Genomic DNA, 23,156 nt, shown 5'->3' on the forward strand with positions numbered 1-23,156 from the left:
CTCGGGAACGGTAGGGGAGCAAACGTAGAAACAGCGGAGCAAATGGGAGCAAACGAAGTACAACCGAATGTCACCATCCGTTTCTCTCTGCTATTGGGTGGGGGGCTGGTACCATGTTGTTCGGCTCCCCACTTTAAATTTCTATTTTTTCGGGAACGGTAGGGAAGCAAACGCAGAAACTGCGGAGCAAATGGGAGCAAACGAAGTACAAACGAATGCCATCATCCGTTTCCCTCAGCGATTACTTTTAGTTGGGTGGGAGGCTGGGAAGACGTTGTTCTGCCCCCCCACTTTAAGGTTCCATTTTCTCGGGAACGGTAAGGGAGCAAACGGAGCTACTGCGGAGCAAATGGGAGCAAACGAAGTACAAACGATTGAATTTGTTTTCGAAGAATTGGGTGATGGTGGGGGCAGGACTACGCACGCCTATTCAACACTTACTTGGGCCTGCGGTCTATCCATTCTAACCTAATTTTCTTTAGAATTTCCAACAACATTAGTCGAAAAATGTAAGAATCGCAACGCAATAAATAGAATAAGCAATTATGTTAATAATAATTATGTTTAGGGTTGTGTTGAACGTGTATGTCTGGTAGTTTTATTATTCAAAATGTGGTTATTTCGAGTGATGCCTGGCAATTATGAAGGGAGAATAGGAAAATAGTTGAAGAGCAAAAGCGTTATGTTTGTTTGTGTTAGTTCGATAGTGTTATTATATTTTTTAAAATAGCGAGGATAAGTTAAATAACGTTGAACTTTAAAATATAATGACTATCGAATAGAGACGATAGCCGAAACAATCAATATAATACATTTGAGAGTACTTTTAAGTAAGTAAGTTAAAATAAAGAAGGCTTTGCATGTATTCATTTCGATATTTTTCAATAAGAACATAGGCCATTATAGGTTTAATTTCATTTTTAGTAACGCGATTTACGATAGAGAAATGATGGTTCGAAGCGGTCATAATTCATATTTGTACCGTTCTTACATATATACAAAGATGTCAATTTCAATGTTTACGTATAAACTTTAAAGAAAAAAATACACGTGCAGATTAACAATGTGGGTGCTATGGTGTAGTGACTAAATATGGTGTTTTTTTCTTTTCTAATATCTTTCATAGTGGTTATGAATGTGTTATATGGCCGTATTTACATTTTTTCCACGCGGCACCCTGGTGCAGAATAAAAATAGCTGGCTATATTCCTGACTATATTTAATGTCATGTATACAACTTGGACTATTAATGCCTTAAAACATAATTCTTTTGGCAACTTCCGTGTAGGTTTACTTTTGGCGCACCACTCAAAATAATTGCTGAAAAAAAATATTCTTTCACTAATTTCCTCCTTATTGTCCCAGAAAAGATTTGCGATGGGCAACATGAAAATATTTCACTTGGCATAGATAGTATTCAAGGGGTCAACCAGAAGTAATTGTTGAAAAATTACAATTCTTTTACGATTTGTATATAAATATGGCTTCCGAATGAATGACATAAAAACTACAGTGCAAAAACACAAACCAACCTTTATTAGGTGGCTACCGGTACTATAAAATGGTCTTTAGAACGCACATTGTATTGGCGACTTTTGATTTTTTTATTAGATATGCTTGCATGATGGAATTTGTTAGAACAATAGTAGGCAAGTGGTATAGGAATAGGGTGTCAAAAGGCTCGTACCGATGGAATTTAAAATCTGTAGAGTGAAATACCGAGGGAGGGTGCATACGGAGAATTATGTAATAATGATGCTTACATTATGTTACTTCTCCCACATTACCTTAATTAGAGATAATAATGCATGTAGATACAACGCTTACTTTTTTTTAAGTTAGTGAATTTCACCCTATAAAGTTTCTACATATTGGCATCCAAGTTCTTTTGTTCTACTTGTAATATTACATAAAGTAAGCTTATTTACCCTAAAGTAAACTATCATAGCTTGAGCGAAAGTTTTAGTGTAGCTTTAATAGATTGTTTTCGTTTAGTGTAAATTACCTTAAATTTAGCAACATTACTTTAGTTTTTGCACTTTTAGTTATTTGTATCGTATGTTATATTATTTTTTTCTACTGCACAAAATTACGTGTCCAATATGTTACAAAGAACTGTAATCTTACTTTGTATCAAAATTATGATTCAAAATTTGCATTCCATCGTAGAGTAATAAAAATGAAACCTTATTTTTTTTTCTACATATATAGCTAACCAGCTTTATCAAAAGTTCTCATTCTAACTTTGAATCCTTGCACTAAAAGTGACTCGATCTTGATGTGTTGAAGAGGCAATAGCATAAGTTGCCGAAACCGTTCAGGATAACAGTTAGAAACGCATGTAAATATGAGACAATCATAGTACTTTACTTAACGTATTTGCAGTTTAACTATATTCTATTTAATTTCGATATCTATACATAACTGTTAACATTTTAAAGGTTCGTTCGGGTCACAGTACTTACAAAGAGTCTAAACCATGTTGCTTGATTTTTACATGCTTCTAATTTTCCACTTTCATCCAGAAATATAAATATTTTACGAAAAGCGTTGAACTTCCAAATCTGTTCAAACAATCAAATTTACTTCAAGTTTACACATTAGTAGCATATAATTAGTATCTAATTCTCGTGAAATTTAACTAGTAAATTTCAGTATTTGAACAGATTTGGAAGTCCAGTACTTTTGACGAAAATTTTAAAGCTCTGAAAGAAGGTGGAAAATCAAGCAGGCAACTTAGTTTAGACTCTTCGTACGTACTGTGGTCTAGACGAAGATGTCAACAGACAAGTATACATAGACATCGAAATTGATCGATCGGCACATAAATAAACCCTAATTATATTATGGTAAAATACTATAATTTTCTCATATTTATATAAATATAAACGTGTGTATTGTACAGGCTCTTAAACCTTAACAACTTACAGACGCAATCAATGGCGTAGTATATACGTGGCCATTGTGTTGTACATAATTATGTTTTTTTTTCTTTCTTTCTTTCTTTCTTAATAGTCAAGAGAGTTCTTTTGGTAGGAAACTGCAGTCATGGTTTAGGCTGGACTACTCTTCTGCGGTGAAACATGCATCAGCAACTAAGTCATTTGTGAAATTTTAAATTTTAGTAGAAGTTTTGATTCCACTATCGTGTGGTTACATTCTCTTAATTGTTTTGTTGACAAACAAAACAGTTCTTAAGTCTGTTTCAACCAATCTTGTGATTAATCCGTTAAAAAATTATTGATTAAATCAATCAGTTAAATATTTTGTGACTGTTTTAATGTAATTAATGTTGAATTTAAGGAGATAATTTTTAATCGGTAATCGTTAAAAAGAATCGTGATTAATCGTTAATTTCTTTCTCAGAAGCCATGTTAGATGAAAATTTATAATTTTTATTATGTTTTAGATTTATTGTTTATTTATTATAGTTATTAAATAATGAATAATTTAATTCAAACTAATAATTATGAGTTTTGTTTGAAAGAGCACGTTTTCATAATGGTAGACTAATTTTCCTATTCCTTTAAATTTATTCATTAACCCCTTGCGTTCCAGGTGCCATTTTACTATGTGCGTGCTATAATACCAGAGTTTCATTTACTGTTAAAAGACTGTCTAGACCGTTATACAGAGTATAGTTATTGTATCACGCGCACACACACATACACAGACATCCACACACACACACACACACACACAAATTGCATTGTAGAATATTTGGGTTGGAAAAGGGAAATTTTGATTTTCTGAAGGGATTTTATGCTGTTTCTGGTTGGCAACACTGACAGAAGATAAAAGGCTTTTTTTTTTCTTTCTTTCTTTTTTCGAATCGATCTCGAAATACGATCTTGAAGTTGCCAATTGTTTATCGTCAAAACAAACAATGTGTGTCGTAATTGAATGCTCCATTAGGACTGCCGTCTATTGAAACAAAAGTTTTTTTTTTTTTTTTCTGTCAGTAAGGTGCTGTTACCGAAGGAGAAATAGTAGAACTAAGTCGTGCTTTGCATCCGCTAAAAGATTTCATTATCTTCAATCTTAATATGACCCTTTTAAAGGATACATTTTCATGACATCCCCATGGATGTCACTCAGGGCCGTAACTTGTGTGTGGGGGGTTAGGGAGTAGGAGGGCAACTGCTCCCCAGGGAAGCTCCCCGCCGTTCGAAGGAGGCCTATTTTAAGACAAAATTTTCTTACTCCATATACTATACGAATATGAAACTATAAATGAAGCATCAAAGAAGTTCACTACATTACATAAACAAAACAGGACACAAAAGGCAAATGAAACAAAAATGAGTCGTGGGCCCATTTCAGAAAAAAAAAAAATGTCTAGTATTAGAAGCCCTAGAAATAATATTTATTCATATGGCTTTGAGATTTGTCAATATTGTCCCCTTAATTAATTTGTCATACATGGAACGGGCCGCATGATGTTAACAGACCTTATCGTGCGGGAGGGCCCACAGGCTCCGGGTCCTATAAAGAGTAAGAGAAGGATGGAAAGAGGGGGCTCGAGAATTAGAAAAACAACTTTTTCAAGGGGGTCCAAATACGTGTATTAATGCTTGCGCCTGCAGAAAAAAATCTAAGTTACGGCGCTGATGTCACTGGTATTTTGCAACGGAGTGTTTTATGACTTGCACATGATCGTCCAGTCAATAAAGGAAAAAATAGGCTTTTGTCGGGACTAATTAGTAACAAGCTGAAACTTTGCCAGTTATTAGAGCATCATAAGGGGAGTATTGCCTCAAAAGTCCCCAACTCTCCCACCTTTTGCTTTCCTCCCACGGCCATAAACATGCAAATTTACATACCTACATTGAAATGTCAATAACTCGATTACGCCAGCTCGTATTAATATGATTTTTTTAAAGTTAGTTTCCTCACATTACATTCTTTAAATTATGTCCTTATGTGTTTTTAGCTAAAGTAAGTATGTATGGCGCTATTGAAATGAATTGCTGAAAAAGTAGAATTTTCAATATAATGTTCAACATTTTTGTTATTCTTACTGAAAACCTGATAACGTTGCAACAAATTATTTAAAATAAAACTTTTTGCTTGTTTTATTAGCTTTAGTTTTATTAGCATACGTACTAATAGGTTTATGTGAGTGGGAACGATGTCCAGAGAGTTATTACCAAATAACGCAGGTGCGGAAAAGTCATCCTGCCGGGCCGGCTAGGCGCGCGCCATACCCCGGCTTTGACACTGTCTACCTTCATGCGTCAGTTTCAGTGCGAGATCTATAAAATCTGTATGTGCTAAGTGATTTTGTGCAGTGGAAGTGAGAAGTATTTAATGAGTATATAAGAGGTTCCTTTTTCTGTAAGGTTTTTAGTTTATAATTTGAAATGTAGGCATAGATTAGCATGCCCTTAGTATACTGTTTTGTTATCTTTAACTAGAACGTAACATTCTGATTTTTGTTTGTATACTCATAATCAATTTAGATTTTTATCTTTGAAAAAATTTACAGACAAATTTACGTTATGTTTAACTGCAAAATAGCAGTTTTCAAGTTCAATGCAAGCATTGAAAGGTTTAATTACTTCATGATTATTCACAGTCAATTTAAAAAATACGAGTAATATAAAATATGTAATATGGTTGGATAAAAACCCAACTGTGATTCATTTTAAACACTAAAATTCAATTTAAAATACTAACTCTTTATAACGTTTTGTGAATATACAATATTTAATCATTTTCGAGCTGGCAATATTACTATTTCTTTTTGTCAATATCACTTACCGTAATTAATAACAGGAAGTAGAAAGTATTGTTCCTAATTTTAAACGTGAATTTGCATATCATTTTAATTAATGAAACTTAACTGTCATTGACAAGAGGGTAGCAATAATTTCATATTGTTCCACTCTATTGTTCCACTGAGCAACATTAATAATAAAAAAAAAAAAAAAAAAACAAAGAATAATTTTGATTTCATTTGTATAATTTGTGGAAATGAAGTTAACGTGGAGACTGTAGTTGTAAAAATAGTGTACATTCTATTCATGAAGCTAGTGTACAAAGAAAAGCTGATGTGAATGAAAAGTTACGGAGAAGGAGTATTAAGAAGGTGTAAATTTTAAGAATACAATTAATTCAGGGGGCAGAAGGTCTTGACATTTTTACATCACAAGTTTCAAAAAATGAAACTTCAAGTGAATTCCAGAAAGTTGAAAATAAATGCATTGTTAAATCACGCTCTCGTATTTGCTGTAAGACCTAGATCGTTTGTGTCACCCATATGGACAAGCCTTGCTGTAAACCTACATCGATTATACGGTTCAAAACACTTCATAAACATATTTCATCGTTAGGAGTGTGAGCATCTTTACCATTAAGCCAGAATCTACCGAACATCGATCATTAACGCTAGCTCCTCAGCTATTCATTCAGATAGATTTCTCTAACATGTTTTTGATAATGTTGATGTAAATGTGTGAAGTCTTGATAGCAAAGGCACTTTCCGTACTATGAGAGGGATTCATTATGTTACGCCGGGTACCTGTGTCTAAACTTAGATAACAGTTTTACAGTTAAATCTTTTATTAACACCGCAACTATCTGAGAGTACTTATATCCAATGAAAAAGAGAAATACAAGTCTTTCTTCAATGGTCATTAAAGATTTCAGTGAGCTTCAACAAGTAAGATCTCTTACGGCTCAATCTATACAATATCTGTTTCCCCTCAACCTTAAATGACTTGTGGGATTACAGTCGTAGCCGGAATGGAGTGGATTTATGACTACTATAATGAGAAATTCGAAAAAAATATTGAACCACATATATTATGGCTGTATTGAAGTTGATCAAAGCAGAAAGTGAAACTAGTTGTAATGATTGATGGAGAATTTCTCATTTATTATATTCCTTGTACTTACGAAAATGTTATTCAAAACTGTAGCAACAGAAGACAGAATCGAGACCACCTAGCTAATAATTTTTTGGTCCACCTTTGCTCAGAGGACGGCCTGAACACGGCATGGGATGGATTCTGGTAGTTGCTGATATGTTTCCACGGAGATCTAACACCAAATATTCCTGATGGCATCCCACAATGAGCCCACAGATGTTGTTGCAGGAGTTATGGTACAAAGAGCTCATTCCGCAACATCCTATAAATGTTCTAAGGATTAAGATCCGGTGAGTTAGAAGGCCAATTCATATACTACAGCTCCGTGAAATGTTCCTTAAGCAAAGCAAGTGTAGTCCTGGCTTGGTGGCACCGTCCATTGCCTTCCTGGAAAATACTGTCTTCGTGTGGGAAAAAGGTCTTGCATTATAGAGTGTACGTGATTCTCTAACACCTGCAGGTACACATCGGGTGACTCACTGTGGTCCATACACAGCAACGCTCCCAGTCCATGCCAATAGAAGCATACCCAAACCATACAACGCCCCAACCTGCCCATACAATACGCACCATGCAATAAAATATAACTTTAATATAAATAAAATATTAACATATATGTTTATTACTAATATATACAGATACATGTATATATTTTAAAGCTAAAAGTTATATTTTCGTTCCGTTTGTCATATTTTCCTGGTATATTAGAAGGGTAAGAGTGCTGTTACTGGATTCGATTCTATTGTCAAACAGGAATGTTTCTCATTTCTATTGTCAAACAGGATTAAGAATTATTTTTTTCCCGTGATTCATCTAGATATTAAACAAAACTTATCACATACATTTGTATAGATAACAGTATTTCTCAAGGTAATTTATATTCAGGCATCTCTACCCGGTACCGCTTCAGGGGTTCCCGAATTTTAAAAAAGGGATTTTTGGAGGGAAATTTTTATATTTATCCCAAAATCCTTTTCTTCTGAACATTATGAACACATGCTCATGGTACCATTTAAAATCTTTTTTTTTTTTCATTCTGAAAAGAATGACGTATTAGTCATGATGCTGGGATGTATAGTACTTTGCTTGGAAACTTATCTTTTTATGTACGGTATGCCCCATTTTTCCGTATTGATATATCAAAATTCGGTATTGTCAAGCAGGATTGAGAAATATTTTTCCCTTTTAACTCTTCTAGATATTACTATCAAACTTGGAATACACATTACAAATAGATCAGTATTGTGCAAGGTAGATTATATTCAGGTACCTATAGCCAATGTTGCTCCAAAGAGCACCAAATTTCAAAAAAGGGATTTTTGGAGGGAAAATTCTCTATTTTACTCCGAATTTCCCTTCCCATGTACATAATGCAAACATGTGCGTGATACCACTTGAAAGCATGTTTTACTCTAAAGAGAATGATGCATAATCCATGATACTTGAACGAATAGTACTGAAGTAGTAGCTACTTAACTGAAAGTCAACATTTTCCTCAAAAAATGCAAGTTTAAAAGGGTTAAGGGGTAGAGAGGAAAGCAAGAGGGGAGGGGTGGGGACTTTTCAGAAAATACTCCTTATATCATGCTCTCACGTTCCTGAAAAATTCAGCTTGTTACTGATTTGTCCCGACACGAAACCTTTATTGACTGGACTATGAATGTCACTGGAACGCAAGGGGTTAACGTTCACAATTCTAGACCATTCTCACTAGATAGTATTGGAAATTATCACGTTAATTTTAATTTTAACCGTCCTTTTTTTTCTGACAGTAATTTTTAATTAAGCTGTTATATTTTCACAAGCTTATTTTTTAATTTCAATCCGTTATTATTTTTATTAATTTTTCTAGCTATGACATTATTGAAATCTGAACTTTTATTTGCTCTTTTAGTTCTAATCTCATGATTATATTCCTAGTATGATTTCGATATATTGCCTTTGACTGCCAAACTCTAAATGAAGAGCTTCTACTTTACTCATACTTTTATGTGTTATTTAACTTAGTCATTTTTCACTCAAAACACTAATATTAGCAACCATTTTTTAAAATGTTGGTGATACTACACACACACTAACTCACAACTGAGTGGTATCAACATAAACACAATCTAAGACGCTGCTGTTCACATAGGTTTCATACTATTTTAAAGGTTTCACTTCACTTCTCTTTCCTCTTTTTGATCTCCCTTTCCTTCTTTTCTAACCCATAGACAAATTGCTTCAATTTATAACCCATGTGTAAATGTGAAAAATCGTGTTACCTTAACAGTGTAAATTCATACAGGTTTGCATGTTGAATAAGGCTGTTTAGAACTAAGTCCCAGTCCTTTCCAAAGTCGCCTTCGCCCATTTTTAATGTTGTCTGTTTTGTTCTAATGTAATATGGCTCGTATAATTTTCTTTCTCCTGATGATAACGGTTTCTTAATAACTTTGACCTCCTTTAAACTATAAGTACTAATTGATTCTCTTGGATATATATTCAATAAAAATTCACTCACCTTGCACCATTTTATTTACAAATCTATTTCCTCTGTGTTTCGGTACATTCTAGAAACGTTCTGTCACTTTGAAAATAAAATACACTAGTTAAACATTATTTTCGTTCCTTTGTCTCCCCCCCCCCCTCCCTATAAGGCCATCGGTTTTTGGTTTTCAAATTTTCAGTTGCTAATATATATCTTCTTTGAGCAGTTTGTTTCATTCCTCCAGCAAGTTTATCATATTTATCTCTCGTAAGAATCTCTATACTCAGTACCCTCATTATCCACAAATCGCTACTTCTCTGTGTCATTTGATGATCAAGATATCTTTTTTCGGCCTGTATTTTGTTTCGCTCAGATTTAGCCAGTACTTTAGCACCCTATTTTTATGACTGAGTGAACTACGCTATTAGGTATCCCCATTATTTGTTTTGTGAATTTCTGAATTTCATTCGTGCTTTATTATCAGCGTAGCCCCAGACTTCATACTCATATAGAAATAAGGGCTACAGTAATGCATCAAATGTGCACATGGCCAGTTTCAGCGCAGGTTGTTGTGTCTGTTCAGGGTTTTGGGTGTTTGAATTTATTTATTTATTTTTGTGATAGCTGTTACTCTGCTCTGGTGGTCCCCCCAAGTCCAAGTGTGTGAGGCAATCTTTCGACTTCTGCCAGTTTATACCCCTTTTTAAATGCGATTACCTTGATTTGTCCGTATGTCTGCAGCGTATCACAATCGTATGTGTGCAGCGCAATAATCTATTGTTCTATACCGCTGCGTACTTAAATATATGAATTTGCTTTCCTTATCATCTTCTATTCTACCATTTACGTACCGGTACAATAACAAAATTACAGAGATTAATGAGTTTTTTTCTTTTTATTTAATTTTGAGTAACTATTTTATCTTAATTGCATCTCTTTAGTAGTGACGCAATATTATTTAGTTCTAATCTGTCATATGTATAGGTTATAACATTAGGTCCGTTATCTAGTTTCTTAGACCTAGCATTGAAATCACTCATGATTATTATATCTCTATTTCCCTCATCTTTCAAATTGTGAAATGCTTCTTTCTAACTCGTCAAAGGAATGTTCATTTGCAAATACGGAGTTTTGTGGGTGCTTATACTCGTATATAATTCCTAGCAATAAATTAATCAAATTTGACTGTTTTATCTACAACGCATCTGAACACTGTGCTATTGCAATACAAGTAACATCTTTAATTGAGCCCCTAATAGAAACTGTAATACCCGACGGCGCACGCCTACATTTGCTTACGTTCTACTTTATTTTATTGTATACTGTGTAACCTGGTAGCTGAAAGTCACTGTATTTTGTTCCTCATGTCTCCACACATGCAAAATTGTGGAATTGTCTTTTATAACGAGCGAAGTTTTTGTTTTCCATTTTCCCTGCTAATCCTTGAACATTTTTGACAGTATATCGTCAATGTTTTTGATTATGTATTATTTCTAGAATTGTATTTTTCCACTTACCTGCTGACTTTGGGATGATGACCACTCTAACCTGTGCCTTGTCCGTTGTCCCTTTGCCGCGCCGTGCTCCAGAATCCCTTGGTTCCCCTGAGACGTAACCAAGGTATTCGGATGCTGGCTGTCACCATTGGTGCTGACCTCATCCAAGTATTCACTTTTACCACTTTTAGTAACACCATTCACTTTGAAAACTACATTAAAAAAAAAAAAAAAAAAAAGCGTCATTGTTTCTCCGTCTATTTTCAGTTTGTTAAATACTAGTGTGGCAAAGTTTCCTTCTTTCCGTGTGTACACCTTGTCCGTTAATAGTTTCCGTTCCTGTGATATCCCTTGAGAAAACAGTTCGTGAATTATTGTTTTGCTGTGCTTCAACTGGATTTGGCAACCAACACTCCTTTTTTTTATGTATCTCAGAGATTTTACGACTCGACGGATAAAGTGTGGTCGCTCAGTGTCGTCATTATTTATATCAACACCTAATTTGTCCACTGTATCATTTCCTTCAAGCCTTTCCGCGATACTCTACCTTCACTCCACACTTCCACATTACGAAAGAGCACAATGTTCCTTTTACATTGATTTTCCAGATAGTCTTGTTTGAACTATGTCAATCTTTCCCGTAGTAAATAGTTTTCATCCTTTAGATGTGCTCTCTCAGAACTTGGAATGCCAACAAAGCTAATTAGATTAATTAAGATATGTTTAAATGAATCCCAAAGTAAGGTCCGGGTAGGAAATTTTTGTCCACGAGCTTTCACGTCGAAAATGGCCTAAAACAAGGGCATGCGTTGTTGCCATTATTATTCAACTTCGTCCTGGAATACGCTAGAAGGAAAATCAAAGATAGCAACCAGGGCCTAGAGTTGAACGGTATTCACCAGGTTATGGCATATACTGATGATGTAAATTTAATAGGGGATGATAGGAGAACAATAGAAAGAAATGCAGAGATCTTATTAAACGCTTTTTGCAGGGACATGGGTTTAGAAGTAAATGCAGAGAACTAAATACATGGAAGTGCGTTGGGACCGTAATACGGCAAGTTATGGATTCGTTAAAATATCAAATAATACTTTTGATAAAGTGGATACTTTCAAATATCTAGGATCAATATTAACAGACGAAAACCATATTCACGAAGAAATTAAATGTCGACCAAAAGCAGGGAATACGTGTTACTATTCGGTTCAAAATCTTTTGTCGTCGCGAATTCTGTCGAGGAATTTGAAGCTTAAAATATATAAAACGATAATCATGCCTGTTGGTCTGTATGGTTACGAAACATGGTCACTTACCCTGAGGGAAGAACATAGACTGAAAGTATTTGAGAACAAGATCCTGAGACGAATATTCGGACCCAAGAGGAACGGGAATGGGGAATGGCGGAAACTTCATAACTAGGTGCTACATAATTTATACGGTTTACCCAACATTGTTAGGGTCATCAAGTCTAGGATGCTTAGGTGGGCAGGTCATTTAGCTAGAATGGAAAAAAGTAGAAACGCTTTCAAAGTCTTGAACTGGAATCCTACAATCGAAAAACGACCTTTAGGAAAACCTAGGCGCAGATTGGAGGACAATATTAAGATGGATCTCGCAGAAATAGGAATACAAAGTAGAAATTGGATCCAGTTGGCTAAGGATAGAAGTCAGTGGAGAGCTTTTGTGAACGCGGCATTGAACCTCCGAGTTCCATAGGCCATAGAGTTAGTTAGTTAGATGTGGTCTTTCAGTTTGTTTCTATTCTGTGTGTTTTCTAGTCTACGTAGGCTGATCAATAAATACTGATCATCAGTGTTTATGAGATGAGTACAACAGCAAAGCACAAAAAACGAAACACGTCTGTGTAGTGGGAGAAGTAACGAATAGATCGAGCAAGTTTGAAGCCCATGACGTCAGGAATGTGACCTTGGCAGCCGTTCAAGCACACGTAGTTTGTTTCGCATAAGGCAACATGGAAGTGACACGCGAAGAACAGCACAAAAATTCTGTTGACTATCTTGCAAAGATGAACGTTCCATGTGTACGCCATCCTTCATATGGCCTTGATTTACTCCCTTGTGATCTCTTTCTTTTTCCAACTTCGAAGAAACGCCTCCTTGGAATGCGTTTCGTATCTATCTTCAGGGGCAGTAGTGAAAGCTGCGAAGGCGATTTGGAAAGATCTGTCGAAAAATGGCTTGCAGCATATCTCTGATGACTAGCAAAAACGTTGGGACACCTGCATTGCATATAATGGGGACTTTTTTGAAAAAGAGTATCAACGTTTGGAGGATTAGTATAGGTAATTATGTTTTATTCATTTTCATCATTCTTTATTGATGAGCCCTCGTATATTCCCTATCTCTTGCATCATCGGTTCCATGTTTGTAATTCTATCTAGGATGTCTTTTATCTTTCGGTCCATGTTTTCTTTGTTGCCTGGACGCTATGCAACATTTCCTATCCATAGTAAGTTAAATACTATCGCTAAGCAAATTGCCCTTCCTGCCAATCTTGTATTAACTGTAAATTCGCTGTGATTTACATACGCTTAAATTTAGTTCTATGCAGTGGTCGAAGTGAGACGGTATGCGGTGGTATGCCATACCGCCTCTGCTTTTTCAGTGATGAAGGCATACCTGAAAAATGGGTTTTTCAATGATTAAAACATACCGTCACTGAAAAGTAGATGCTAAATGCCTTTAATAAATCCATTTTTACACAGTAATTGACGAATAGTTTTGCACGTAAAAAGAGTTTTTTTCTTATATAGAAATAATTTCTAAGCTGACAACACTGGCATCTTTTTCCCACTTTTTTTTTTTTTTTTTTTTTAATGAAGTGTCTTCAAAGAAGTTCATCTATATCCTGTTCGGCGTACGCTCTAAACTCCGATAAACAAATATTTGTATCCTTCCGCTTGTGACAAATACGATTGGCTAGTGATGTATCACCCCCACTTCCCACAGGGAGGAGCAAATTATATACGTGCATTTTCACAATACTGTGTCGTGTTGTCCAGATACTTAGCGCAGAAGCAGAAAAAAAAAAAAAAGAAAAATCTCGAAAATTTTAGAAAAATGATATAAATTTTGCTGATAAGCAGTTATTGCTTACTGAGTAAAAGTTCCCCTTCTTGGTGTTTCACCACAACACTCGCGGAACCGGGATTCATGTGATCCATCTTTCAGACTTACAAGCAGAGCACGCCTCCATAGTTGAATTGGCGCCATAATTACTGCGCATGCCTAGTGTTTATTTTTATTGTTTCATTAGACACACTCGATTGCAGTATTATTAGATAATCCGTATTATATTTTAGTCATTTATAATAATGTAGCAGTTTTATATGGAGCTTCATAGTAAAAGTAATAATCAAATCATATGAACTATTTTGCGGAGGAGTACAAGTGTCGGTAGGCCAACACCAAATCAGCGAGATTTAGTTTCACGTGGCTTTCACGAGACTTAGTTTATCGCAGTTTAGAGCTTAGGCCGAACAGGGTTTAGTTTATATTTTGATGTACTATATTGAATTGTTTCTTTGTTGTGTTTTTGTTTGCCTTAATGCATATAAATGCCTTGTTTTGAGCATGGGCGGATTTAGGAGTTGTCTACTGTTGGGGGCAGACCTTCCGGGGATTCGGAATACCCCACAGTCGAGTGGGGGATCTGGAGTTTTCCAGAGAAAATTGTTAATATCCTCATTCGGTTTCTGAGCATTTTCGTGTAAAATTCTCTATAATACTTCATAAGTTTTTTTTTTTTTAATATATATATAGAAAAACAATCTTTTAGGCAACATACCCTCACTGCATTTCAACATTTAGATAGCCGGTATGTCGAGTCAAAATTGTAATAAAACATACCACCTCTGCTTTTCTTCCACTTCGAACACTGGTTCTATGGAAAGTCTCTATTCTAGTTCTCCAATGTGTTATTGAAATACCCATGGTACAGCTATATTTCTCACTCGAGTCACTAGGTGCGTCTGTTCTCTGTGACATCTCAAGTGCAACTTTTAGTAATGTGTTAGTTTGTAGTTAGAGGATGTGTAGTTTGTTGGAGGATAAGGTTGATAAGCACGAGATGTTCCTTTATACAATAAGCTTTTTGAAAATGTAATTTGATGTTTGTTTTTCTATACGGAATCAAGTCTGTCTTCTCACGTACACTCAATATGAATAGTAGATTAATATTTATTTTCCTTTTTCTCTTTACAGTAGATCAAGAATTCCATTCAATGTCAGCGAAAGAGTTGCAGGTTGTTCTAAACAATGGGTTGAGGATGCCAATGATAGGCTGTAAGACATTTCTTCTCTTTTGAGCATGATGTAACATTTGAAGTAAAATAATAAAATTACTTTCCTATAGCAGCAATTACATTCTTTTGTACAAAGGTGTAATTTTAAAGGCTAATTTTTTTTTTTTTTTATTCTTCGTAGTATACTTGCGTATGAGATGAAGATGAGAATAGGTTTTAGTTTGGTTTTCTTTCCTTTTGATAGGAACGCAAATACCTAAATTATGAGAGGAATCCCTGGCTGGAGTAAAAGAGTTAGCCACACATCATCCATTGAACGTTCGTCTTCTGGTCTGCCGTAAGTCTTTGTGGGTTTGAGTGTTCAGGGAGTTCAGTTAGTTGTTCTTTCAAGATGTAACTGTGCCAGACTGACTGTTATGTGTTGCGTTAGTTCTCACTTTTCTCGAAGCTGTTATTTGACTAACTTTTTCCTATTTACAACTTAAAATACCAAGTTCTACATGAGCCAATGAGACATTTTGAAAATCACACCAAATAAAATTCGCAATCAATACCAAATTTTATTATACTGAAATAGAAGTATTTCCTCCAATTTATTGTTACATATTTCACAAATGCTTAATGCGTTAACTTTCAGTGGTGCGGCATACGTTATACAATAATCTATTCCATACCTCACTCTTGGCAATATATGTGAAGTCGACTAGAGCTAGCAGCGTTGATAGTTGTGAAGATTCGGAAGATTAAGATGATGCATGCTTCACAAATACTTACAGCAAGAAGTAACAGGCGGTTAAATCCTGGGGTCGCGTTGGTCATCGTATTATGGCTTCCATCTTGTGGAAATATAACATTACTGTGTTCATTCAACTGTGGCATCACCAAATTCTCCAAAATGTTTAAGTAACTCATTCCACTGATAGTGGTGTCTTCAAAGAAAAGTTTTTCATACATCTTCTTTTTCGAAATGGCTCAGTAGATTCACATTACGGTTGTTTCGCATATCATCTGCGATGCCATTGGTCTCCTAGTTCGCACATTGTGTCTATTCACCTGTCTGAAAAGATGAAAAATTACTTTAGAGTCTGCGAAACAGTTAACTTCACATCAGGGCAGAAATTAAGACTCATATCTTTATATCGTATGTGCTCAGATCCTATTGCAATTGAAGCCTACATGGTTTATACTGTTGTCCGTTACGCGTAATCCACTGCACAATTGACTACAAAAGGTTAATCTCTAGACTTGCAAGCGTGGTGAACTTGCAGGATCTTCACTTGTAAACTTCTGTAACACACGATTCATAGTTTCTTCGTTAAGTCCTATATGTCCCGCTCGAGGAACTATGCACAGAAAATTGTCATCCGTGTCTTTCACCCACTACTTCATGATGGTATTGAAAACAGGAGCGTGTTTTAGAATTTTGCTGTAAATCGTCCTTTCTTAGTCACAACAAATGATATTCTTTCACATTCCAAAACACAGAATACCATTACCGTATTTACTACTAATGCATCGTAGCGGCACACTACGACGAGTATTTGCACGGGCTTTTCCGTGAAAAATTGCTTTAAGAGTTTCCGTGTTGGCGTTAGAAGTTACATGACCCATTGTAAAATTTAGTGCTGTGATTTTTAAAAAAAATTCAGGGATTTACGAATAAGCCGGTGTAAATGTGATCTCATTCGATATCGATGGTATAAAGCGACACGAATCTGTGGGTACTACGTAGAAGTTCGTTGAAGAACTTCGTACAGCTTTTTTGAATCAATAAGTGATAGCACTTATTTGTGTTTCAACAAAACTTGCTCAAGATGGAATGGGATAATGTTTTTCTCTATTTTTTACTACAATGATCAAGATTTCACTTGAAAATAGTTTCCTTTTGACGTCATAAGCATTACTTACTTAAAGATACTTTCTTTCACCTGGGACACATTTCGCTGGATGCGTTTTTTATGTAACTTTCTACATCTTCCTAACAAAATATCTTTTGTTAATTACACTATTCTTCTTATCCCTGTCTCTCTTTCTTCAACACGTACTATCATGTTACTTAAATGAGACTGGATGGTAGAAAGTTTACTCCTTGTTGAGAATAGGTATAGATTCGGTCTCAGATCATGTGAGGTTGTAGTGGATTTATGTTTTTGTATTTTACCGATATACTATTTGCTTTATGTTTCTGCTGTTTTCTTCCACAATTCGTTCAGTATCATACAGGGGCCGGCAGAAAATCTTACTGTTTTCAAATTGAAATTGTAGTTAGATTAACCATTTTACAAATTATGTTTTATTTTCGAATTAAACTATAATTCAAAGCGTTTTGCTTATAACAATTAGGTATGAAACATATCGCTCCTACTTTGAGAAAATTACATTTTACGAATGATTTCCTCCATTGACAACACATTCTTGGAGTCATAACTAGAAGCTTTGCACGACATACTGCAGAACGCGGTGTTGAATTGCCTGCGAAATTCACGCTGAGTAACGCTCGCTGAGTTATTGTTTTTAACAAACGTCTCCAAGGTAAATGCTAGATGTTCTGTGATCAGCGCCCCATTGCGACTGAAATGAGCGCCCCATTGCGAGCTGGCCACAATGTCTATCATGGTCGACCTCCACAATCACGTCTGCACAGATTTATTTAAAAGAAAGAAAGAAAGAAAAGGAGAAACAAAGCTTTTAACTATGTCAGTCGTGATTATAGCTCTCAGATATAGAAAAAATATCTGAAAAATGTAATTTCAAAACATAGGTGTTTCATAACTAATTGTTTTAAGAAGAACGCTGGAGTTACAGTTCTAATCGGAAATAAAATATAATTTATGAAATTATCAGTCTGGGCACAGTTCCAATTTGAAAACCGTCAGATTTTTCTGCTGGACCCTGTATAATGTATAAAGACCGGAATTTATGGTAAAATAAAACACCAAAAGTGGCAGGCAAAATGGCAAAATAAATTCCCAAAATTGCTCTAAAAATGGCAAAATAAATTCCAAAAATGGCACTTTATATGGCGGAAATGAGCATATTCATTTTACTTTTAAGACTTCGTCTTAGTATTAAAAAAAAAAAAAATAATATCTATTCAGATTATTAAAAATAATAGCAAAATAATGATGAGTAAAATAGTAATTGCAAGTATTACTAATTTCATTCATGATTTTGGAATTATGATAAAACAGCAGACACCATTTAAAAAAAAAAGAAAGAAAGAAAGAGGTACGTAGTACATAAATATTAGTAGTTTTTGTAGCACAGGAAAAGCTTAACAGAAATATGCTTATGTGTGCGTTTATGAAAAAGAAACGTCTAACAAATGATCATCTTAAGTTTACTTTGGCTCTCGGGAAAGCAGTCCTGATACACAGCACATAGTTCACTTCTTGTTGCATGAAATAACAAGTTTTGTTAAATTTTCCAACGTAAGATTATGTCGCCTTAAGATTCGTTGGAGACGCGAAAACGACCTTTCAACATTACTAATCTGAAAGGAGCATATTTAAAGCACGCGACAACAATGGGATTCAAACCCACATCAACCGTGCTCTCACCATCCAAAACTTTGGCATAGTGAGAGAGGAACAGTAGTTAACAGAGCAGCACCAAGAAACAAACAAGACTATATTCCTTTAACTGAAGAAATCATTTGACATCGCAGCATCTGCTACGTTTTATTCTTTCCAGAAATTTGTGGGACTCAGTTGATCAATAATACGGTGATTCGGCCCCTGGGGCACACCGGTTAGAAACCTTAAATTCTAATCTGACTGAGTGACAATGCGTTCTGATCTACTAGTTGGCAACATGACATGCGTTTACCGTTGCAAGGAAAAATTAAAAAGAAGCAGTTAGGAAATGGTAAATACGGCAATTAATTTAAGAAATGGCATTTATCAAAGAGTTTTCTTAAAAATGGCAAAATGTGGCATTTATGGTATCTTGCCATAACTTCCAGTTTTTAGTAATATATAATTCTACCATTAGAGGTGTTCTGAATTCGGACACCTGATTGCTTAAATGCAACAAGAGTTCTGGTGTGACTTCAAGTGTGATAGAATGTATGGGTTTTCAGGGAGTGAACTGGGTAGCGTAGTATCAATGCATGGGCACGGTAAGCCGGAGACTCACGTTCAAATCTCGGTTCGGTCATGCATGTTTTCCTTCTTTGTATATTTTTCATTATTGTTTAGTGATCATCTGTCTCCTTTAGCTTACAGGTGTAACTGCAGACGTTAATACTATTGTTTGTAAGTACCTCAATATTGAACAAAACAACTTATCTTATCATATCGTTTGTAGAGTAAATGTAATTTCTGCAACATTTCAGCTAAAAATCGTCAGCCCTAGTTACAAAGATAGGCTCAGCTTGTTGACGGTTTTAGAGAGAGAACTGAACATTAAGATCTTAAAAGTGCGTTGTGAAAGGAGTTGAAATTGAAATTAACACTTAGGAATTCGGCACTTGATACCCAGTGTTTCCAACTATATCGTGCTTATTCTTATTCTGCAAATTGTAGTTATCCGACAGTGGTATACATCATCACACAGAATGAAAGATCTCACGACTGGGCTGCGATTCAAATCCGGGTCTCTGACTGCTAATGCGTTAACCACTATGGTACTCATTCCGCTCCCTGAGCAACCATGTATTCAGTCACTCTTAAAGTCAGCGCTTAGTCGTTTAGACCTCTTGGACTGTACCACAACTTCTGTTGTGCTTGGAGAATCCAGCGTTTACATTACAGAACAGCTCTGATAGCCTTTTTGAATTATGTAAAACATCTCTTGCTGAGATGCCAAATTTTTGCCTCGACAATTGGGGTTAAAAGTTATAAAAAAAAAGGTATATAATATTTCCTCTGGGATAGGTTAATAATTATGTGAAGTACAGGAGATATATATATATAAATGAAACAAATTATATTTTTTCCCTCAGCTGTTGGAGTTGAGTTGATTTGAATTTAACTTCTCTTTCAGCAGCGAAGCTATATGAGACGGGACCTTCTGATTAACGTGGAATCCGAACTACATGAGCTCCCGACGGGAATCGAACCCGGATCTCCCACGCCAAAGGCGCGTACGCTAACCATTTAGCCACGTAGGAGCTCTCTCATCTGTTGGAAATTTATAGGCCAACTAAGATATGAGTAAGAGATAACTCATGACTTCTAGCTGCTTCCCACGTATCTAATTACTCATAGATTAAGTATTTTACACTCCATGCCCCATTGAGATGTTTCCGCATGTCACATTACACTGCCACAACATCTGCTTCAACTGACTTCGACACTTAGCAAGCATTGTACATACCAAACACTACAACTCTTTCACCTGTCTTAAATACTTGTAAGAGAAAACATACAAACAGCACAAAAGTAATAGACCTACCTTTACTGGAACCAGGACAGTGCAATAGCGTTGAAGAACTCCGTGGAATAGGCTAGTAATATGATTTATTTTCTCTCTCCAGAGTAAAAGAAAAGGAGAAGAAAACTATATATATATATATATATATATATATTTGGGAATTTCCTTTCAACTTCGAGATAGCACTAACACTTCATATCTTCCTTCATCTCGAGATAGCACATGCACAGATAATTACAAATATCACTCACTCTTTTATAATTTTACCAGGAGTTTATATATACAGATAGCAGATATTCATTTCACATATATTTTTCCAGACACCTGAACCGTACATAACATTACACTGTTCATGACGGCAAATTGAGTTTCTCATTTCATAGATGATCAATTCCTCATTTTTAAGTTGTTAATCACACCACTTCTTGGAGGCACACTCTCTTCATTACGAGTATGTTGAGTAACAGCAAAATAGTTCCCAACTGTTGTCTGTTATAAGTAGTAAGAACCTTTCCATACTCTCACTGAATATGATGTATAAAGTTGAAACTGCACAGAACTTAGAGCATAATAATGAAGCCCTTCTCGCTCTGATATAATATAGGATTGTGCAGTTTAGTATTGGGAAACTCAATAGTATTAATGTAAGGAGTATCTCAATTTAGCAATTCTCGACATGCATGTGACACAGTTTAAAGTTACATAATTCGTTGTATACAGGTACAGTTCACAACAAATCAGAAGCAATATTTCTTAAATTTATTATTTACATTCATCATTTGTTGCATATTGTTGGTGACTATTTATTTCTCTATAATTGTCATTAGGAGGTTCACTGCGAGTGATACGAACACTGAACTGGATGATGAACGTCAACCCCACACGAATTGTTTGTGTGATTGTTCGGGTAATGAAAATGTACTCTAACCTCGTATCCTCCAGGGTATACACTGCTTGTTTTTCGGTCTAACACTCTTGATATTGCAAAATAAATATCACGGATGTGCCCTGTCACTATAAGGTCTGAACAACTAACACAAAATTATCTCATTTCTCTTCGATCTAAGCATGTTCTATCAGTTCTCCTCTTCCACGTTTGGTTTTAGCAAACCCACTGGAGTAGATTTCACTACCATTCGCTTTCTATGTTTCAAAAATCACATGGCCATCTGTTGTGCTGGTAGCTACGTGGGGATGTCTACCCTAGTTCTGATAACTCCAGCTGCATTCAATTTATGTTCAAATAATTCAATCACAGAATTACTACATGGAATCCAACTGCTTAATCGTTTTCTTGGTCATTTAAGTTTCAAAATGAGACCACTCTAATTTATCTGAGTTACTTAAAACAGAAGAAAAATAACATTTCTACTACACTGTAGAAATTTCACTGAGAGTAACTCTTTCAGCCCTTTCCTTACTAGTGGAGACATCTAGCGGAAGCAAGGTTGTAGTCTACTAGAGGGTTAAAGCACCTGATTTAAGTGCAACTCAGAGAGTAACCATTGTTTTATACATATTTCCAATTTGATGCATCGAGTTATACAAAGATAAATACAGAGCAACAAATAGTATATATCATATGCATGTTTCTAAAACAATATATTTACATTACAAACCAAAAATATACCGTGGCAGCAGTAGACAAACATGGTTGTTCCAAATGCAGGTAATCCCCCTGCGGGAGCTGGCAGATTGAAAGACTTCCTTTATTTTATAATCAAATACGTAAAGAATTTGGAAAGGATGTGTCGGATGGGAACACGTTACAAATTGAAATTCAGTATATTCCGGTATTTTCCAAGAATAAAATATGTCACATATAACTTCTTGTGTCAATTTGCTACCCTAGTTCTTCACAAACAATGACAATATTTTGAACGAGTGCACTGTTCCTGCAAATAATTTTAGGCTCGCTAGAGCTGAACGGTGAAATAGACGCTTTCGTACTCAGAGATTCAATATAGTTTTTTTTTTTTTTTTTTTTTTTTTAAAATGTGAATGTATCGCCTATGGCCCCTGTGAATTTAGCATTCAAGTGTAAGAAGAGAACTCTGTGTAGAAATAAAGGCTTGTATGCGACATAGCAGCGACAAGGCCTAAATAGCACAACCCAATAATACCTCCTTTTCGGTATATGCTAGTACCTGTAGTAAGCGTTGTTCACTTTACTGTATTCTCGGTGAATGTGGATAAACGAGTTGGCCACTCCTTCTCAAAGCTATGCTCTTAACTTCCCCCAGCTTAGAATGAGAGAGAAGAGGAAATCTCTGGGTGTACTTCTCTCTGAAGCTAGTGTATTCTATTACATTGAGATTTCAATATCTCAGCTATATTTTCTTCAATTAAATTCTATGTCGGTAATCATTATTATAGCTGATAGGTGCCATATGCCTTCCTGATGCAATACTCGATTTAATATGTATACATATTAATTAATAAAATGAATATAAATTCCCTACATATATATTACTTTGGGTAGTAGCAGTCATATGTAAAACCTTTAAGTACTAATAATAAGAATAAGAATTTAAATATTGATATGCGAATACTCTTAGTTAAATACTGATTAAGGAGATAATCTCTTGATTTTCATATTGATATGCAGATTTCCTAACAGAATCATTCTGCATTTCACAATTATGTTGTATGTTGAATAATTGGAGCAAAGAGGT

At 35.3% G+C, this 23,156-nt stretch overlaps 1 protein-coding gene across 3 annotated transcripts in view; it reads left to right on the forward strand.

Annotated features, from left to right (window-relative positions):
* Positions 1–662: 662 nt before the first annotated feature.
* Positions 663–23,156, forward strand: part of LOC145671925 (putative oxidoreductase YtbE) — a 52,023-nt gene continuing 29,529 nt past the window's right edge. The window contains exons 1-2 of one of the 3 annotated variants that reach the window (XM_081741133.1): positions 663–834; positions 15,065–15,145. In XM_081741133.1, the coding sequence (XP_081597259.1) occupies positions 15,085–15,145 (61 nt within the window). In that variant the 5' untranslated portion in view covers positions 663–834; positions 15,065–15,084. The remainder of the gene's footprint in view (positions 835–15,064; positions 15,146–23,156) is intronic. The other 2 variants (XM_081741132.1, XM_081741134.1) reach the window with 2 other exon arrangements.

This window comes from Thermobia domestica, chromosome 15 (genome assembly GCF_964235325.1).
Source record: "Thermobia domestica chromosome 15, izTheDome1.hap1.1, whole genome shotgun sequence".
NCBI lineage: Eukaryota > Metazoa > Arthropoda > Insecta > Zygentoma > Lepismatidae > Thermobia > Thermobia domestica.